Source organism: Otolemur garnettii, unplaced genomic scaffold (assembly GCF_000181295.1).
Source record: "Otolemur garnettii isolate 467f Iridium unplaced genomic scaffold, OtoGar3 scaffold00011, whole genome shotgun sequence".
NCBI lineage: Eukaryota > Metazoa > Chordata > Mammalia > Primates > Galagidae > Otolemur > Otolemur garnettii.
The window spans coordinates 3,218,608-3,223,893 of NW_003852406.1; the positions used below are offsets into that span (position 1 = coordinate 3,218,608).

Sequence of the window (5,286 nt, forward strand, 5' to 3'; positions counted from 1 at the left end):
AAAAAAAAAAGTATTTATCTTTCAAAGATAAATGCTGCAATACTTACGGATGAAATGATATAGCTCCTAAAATTTGCTTTAAAATAATACAGAAGAAAGTATGCATTAATGAACACAGCTATGATTTAATAAAAAAAAGAAAGAAAGAAAGAAAGTAGATGGATTACAGAGAAAACAAACTTTTCTATGATTTGATAATTTTTGAAGGCAGATGAAGGGTATACAGGGGGTGATATATGTTTGAAGTTTTCCACAATTAAATCCACAAAATCAAGAATTCTTAAGCCAGGTGCAGTGGTGAGCACCTACAGTCCAATCTCCTTGCAAGGTTGAGGCAGGAGGACTGCTTAGGAGTTCTAGACCAGCCTGGGCAACACAGCAAGACCTAACACTTTTTTTAAAAATCTAGAATTTTTTAGTTGTTACCAGTGAGAGGGTTAACTCAGATTCTTAGCACTCCATATCCCCAAGATCATACCTTTTGATTTACCCCCAGAATTAAACAGTTATGTTTTTTGTCTGCCCTACAATTGTTTTCGATAGTTATCAAGAATTCATTCCCATTCCTTTACTCCTCTTTGATCATGTTTGCAATTGTTTTCCAATTATTGACTGAAACATAAACTTTTTTTCTTTTTAGGAGCAGTAAGGACATTAACTCTAATCTTCATATCTGTGCAACATTTTATTTGTCTTACATTAGCACATTCCAAAATTTAAAAGAAAAGCTGTTTTGTGGATAGAATATATGGACAAGGCTATTAAATATCAAAGAAAATATGAACCATTCCTTTTAAAAGATAGTTGTGATTCTAACATTGTAAATAAATTTTTAAACAAAATTCTTAATCACTTTTAAGAATTTAATACTGATTAAATTTTTACCTGAAAAAAAGAAAATTAGAAGAAAAAAACCCCACAATATTAAAATCATTCTTTACCCAGTCTGTAGTAAAAGGAGCTCCATTTGCCATCAAAATACGAACTTCATCATCTTGACCTGCTCGTGCCGCTTCTAAAAGCTTCTTTCCCAAATCTACCAGGGACATCTAAACAAAACATAGATGTACTGAACGTTAAAATCTCTACTTATATATTATGACATGACTTTTTTCCTTTCCAGTATTTATTAATAAGTCAATTCTCAATTATCCCTTCAAAAGGTTGTGGTATGTTTAAAAGATCACACAAAAGCAGTTTTTATTTGGATTTTTATAATAGATGTTTCCTTTCTCATTAAAAGTTTCTTTTTTAATTTCAGAATGTTACTGGGGTACACAAGTTTCAGTTACCAAATTTGCTTTTGTACATTTTAAGTCGAAGTTATATAAATGTGTCCTTCACCCAGAATGCGTGCACTGCACAAGTGTGAATTAACCTGCCCTCTCCTTCTCCACTCCCACCTACTTCATTCTGTTGAGTTTTATATTCGTATGTGCACCTAAATGTTAAGGGCCTAGTTCTAATTTAGTATTGAGCACATGTGTTTTCTTGTTTTTGGTTTTTTTTACCATTCTTGCCATACTTCACTTAGAAGAATGGTCTCTTGTTTCATCCAGGTTGCTACAAAAAATACTAAGTCACCTTTTTATGGCTGAGTAGTACTCCATGGTGTGCATATGTCGTATTTTATTAATTTACTCATTTATAGATGGGCGTTTGGGTTGTTTCCACATCTTTGCAATTATCAATTATGCTGCTATAAACATTTGAGCATAAATGTCTTTATGATAAAATGTCCTTTCAAAACAGCAATAGAACTTACTGGCACAAAAACAAGAGACCTATGGATCAGAACAGAGAACCCAAGGATGAAACCATCCTCATATTCCCATGTGATTTTTGATAAAGCAGATAAAAACCTTCCCTGGGGAAAAGAATCACTATTCAATAAATGGTGCTGAGAAAACTGGATAGCCACGTGTCAAAGTCTTAAACAGGATCCACATCTCTCAGCACTCATAAAAATTAATTCACAATGTTTAGAAGACTTAAACATAAGGCATAAAACTAAGAATTCTAAAATAAATTGTTGGAAAAACTCTTACAGATATTGGCTTAGGGAAAGAATTTATGAAGAAGACTCCAAAAAAAATCACAGCTATAACAAAAATAAACAAACGAGGCCTGATCAAATAAAAAAGTTTCTGTACAGCCAAGGACAATAGAGTAGTAAATCAATAGAGTAAATAGACAACTCACAGAAAGGGAAAAAATATTTGCATGCTATACACGTACATCTGATAAAGGGCTGATATCCAGAACCAACAAAGAACTCAAGCAAATCAACAAGAAAAAACATCAAACGGGCAGCGCCTGTTGCTCAGTGGGTAGGATGGTGGCCCCATATACCGAGGGTGGTGGGTTCAAACCTGGCCCTGGCCAAACGGCAACAAAAAATAGCCAGGCGTTGTGGCGGGCGCCTGTAGTCCCAGCTACTTGGGAGGCTAAGCCAAGAGAATCACCTAAGCCCAGGAGTTAGAGGTTGCTGTGAGCTGTGACTCCACGACACTCTACCAAAGGCCACAAAGTGAGACTCTGTCTCAAAAAGAAAAAAAAAAAACCATCAAACAAGCTCATTAAAAAGTGGATACTGGACAAGAACAGACTTTTTCTTTTTTTTTTTGAGACAGAGTCTCACTTTGTGGCCCTTGGTAGAGGGCTATGGTGTCTCAGCTCACAATAACCTCAAACTCTTGGGCTCAAGTGATTCTCTTGCCTCAGCCTCCCAAGTAGCTGAGACTATAGGTGCCTGCCTGCCACAACGCCTGGCTATTTTTAGAGATGGGGGTCTGTCTCTAGCTCAGACTGGTCTCGAACTCAAGAGCTTAAGCAATCCGCCTGCCTTGGTCTCCCAGAATGCTAAGATTATAGGCATGAGCCCCTTTGCATGGCCTGAATAAAAACTTTTCAAATGAAAACAGTTCAATGGCCAACAAACACATGAAAACAAACAAAAAAAAACCGCTCAACATCTCTAATCATCAGGGAAATGCAAATCAAAACTATAATGACAGCTCAGCACGGATGAGGAGAAAAAGTCCCACACACTTTTGGTGGGACTGTAGAATAACTCAACCTCTGTGGAAAGCAGAATAGAGATACCTCAAATATCTATTTGAACTGGCAGTTCCACTAGTAGGTATTTACCCAAAGGAAAAAAGAACATTTTTCATTAAGTTTTAACTTAGAAAAAAGTTACTTTGAATTTTCCAAATAGAGCTGGTAAAAGAAAAGGTAAATAGCAGAGAAAAACTTGTAAGATTTTAAACTGGCAACTAATTGTTTTCACTGAAGGAGTTACAGCAATAAAATTTTTCATAAAAGGGCAGCACCTGGCTCGGCGCCTGTGGCTCAAGCGGCTAAGGCGCCAGCCACATACACCTAAGGTGGCGGGTTCGAATCCCCAGCCCGGGCCTGCCAAACAACAACAATGGCTGCAACCAAAAAATGGCCAGGCATTGTGGCGGGCGCCTGTTGTCCCAGCTACTTGGGAGGCTGAGGCAGGAGACTCGCTTGAGCCCAGGAGTTGGAGTTTGCTGTGAGCATGATGCCATGGCACTCTACCCAGGGGGATAGCTTGAGGCTCCGTCTCAAAAAAAAAAAAAAAAAGGGCAGCACCTGTGGCTCAGTGGGTAGGGTCCCAGCCCCATGTACCGAGGGTGGCATGTTCAAACCCGGCCCCCGCTGAACTGCAACAAATAAAAAAATAGCCAGGCGTTGTGGAGGGTGTCTGTGGTCCCAGCTGCTTGGGAGGCTGAGGCAAGAAAACTGCCTAGGCTCAGGAGTTGGAGGTTGCTGTGAGCAGTGTGACACCATGGCACTCTACTGAGGGCGATAAAGTGAGACTTTGTCTCTACAAAAAAAAAAAATGTTTTTTTCCTAAAAGGCACAAGATAGGCTCGGCGCCTGTGGCTCAAGTGGCTAAGGCGCCAGCCACATACACCTAAGATGGCGGGTTCGAATCCAGCTGGGCCTGCCAAACAACAATGATGGCTGCAACCAAAAAATGGCCAGGCGTTGTGGCAGGCGTCTATAGTCCCAGCTACTTGGGAGGCTGAGGCAGGAGACTCGCTTGAGCCCAGGAGTTGGAGGTTGCTGTGAGCCGTGATGCCATGGCATTCTACCCAGGGCGACAGCTTGAGGCTCTGTCTCAAAAAAAAAAAAAAAGGCACAAGATATTGTTCTCTGTTCCTGTCCAAGCTTGGACAATAATTAAATGTAAAGTACATGTCCAAAACAGGCATTAGTCACAAGGTAGCAAACAATTTCTTAGAGTTGGTCCACTTGCAAAAATAAAAAGAATGAGTAATATATAATGAAGAATAAGAACCACCACCACATGCACTTGTGAGTTTTATGCGGTTCTTTTCTTTTCTTTTAAAGATTTTTTTTTAATTATTATTATTTTTTGTTTGCAGTTTTTAGCCGGGGCCGGGTTTGAACCCCCTACCTCCAGCATAGGGAGCTCGTGGCCTACTCCTTTGAGCCACAGGCGCTGCCCTGTGGTTCTTTTCTTAATGTGCTTTTTTATGGTACTCCCAACACTTTCACCTTGAACTTCTGATATCCTTTCCTTTTTCTTCCGTTCTCTCCTACCTTGGTGGAGTCACAAGAATGCCAGTTAGTGCTATTCAGGGAACTAACATTTAAAGGGATTACTGATCTCCGATAAAGGATTTTTTCCTAAGTAAGATAGTAGCCAGATGTAAAAATTAACATCCTATTCAACAAACATAGAACATGCAGTAATAATTTCCCATTAAAGACAGGGTAAGGCAAAACAAATAACAAAAAAAAACCCAAAAAATTTCTGATCATTCTCCTATAGAAGTACAATAAAATCTAAACCAGCCAACACTAACATATTCAGAGTTGTTTATACTGTGGATAACCAAAATTTAATATAAATCTGGCTTTATAATGAAATATCTTTACAAATATTTTTCACAGGTAATATATAATCAGTTTGCATTCATTCAGTATGCATACTAACAGATGATTTAGAGACCTGGTCACCTTTTATGCCAGTTTAGGCCTTTCCCCATATTTTAAATTTGGGTTGTCATGTCTTTTTCTTACTGATTTGTGAATGTTCTTATATACATTCTGGATGACTCTCTTGTCAAATATAATAAGTATTATAAATATCTCTTTCCAGAACCCTGATTTCCTGAGTTCCTGTACCATACTCTTTTTTTAATATCACGCACTATCTTTAATGGGTAGATAATTGTTCAGTCTCATAAAAATGTGAAACTCCTATGTTTTATTTTATTTTATTTT

At 38.3% G+C, this 5,286-nt stretch overlaps 1 protein-coding gene across 7 annotated transcripts in view; it reads right to left on the reverse strand.

Annotated features, from left to right (window-relative positions):
* GABPB1 (GA binding protein transcription factor beta subunit 1) overlaps positions 1-5,286 on the reverse strand; it is an 83,605-nt gene that overhangs the window by 37,422 nt on the left and 40,897 nt on the right. For all 7 annotated transcript variants that reach the window (XM_023510067.1, XM_003784348.3, XM_023510066.1 and 4 more), the window contains one exon: positions 942-1,049. In XM_023510067.1, the coding sequence (XP_023365835.1) occupies positions 942-1,049 (108 nt within the window). The remainder of the gene's footprint in view (positions 1-941; positions 1,050-5,286) is intronic.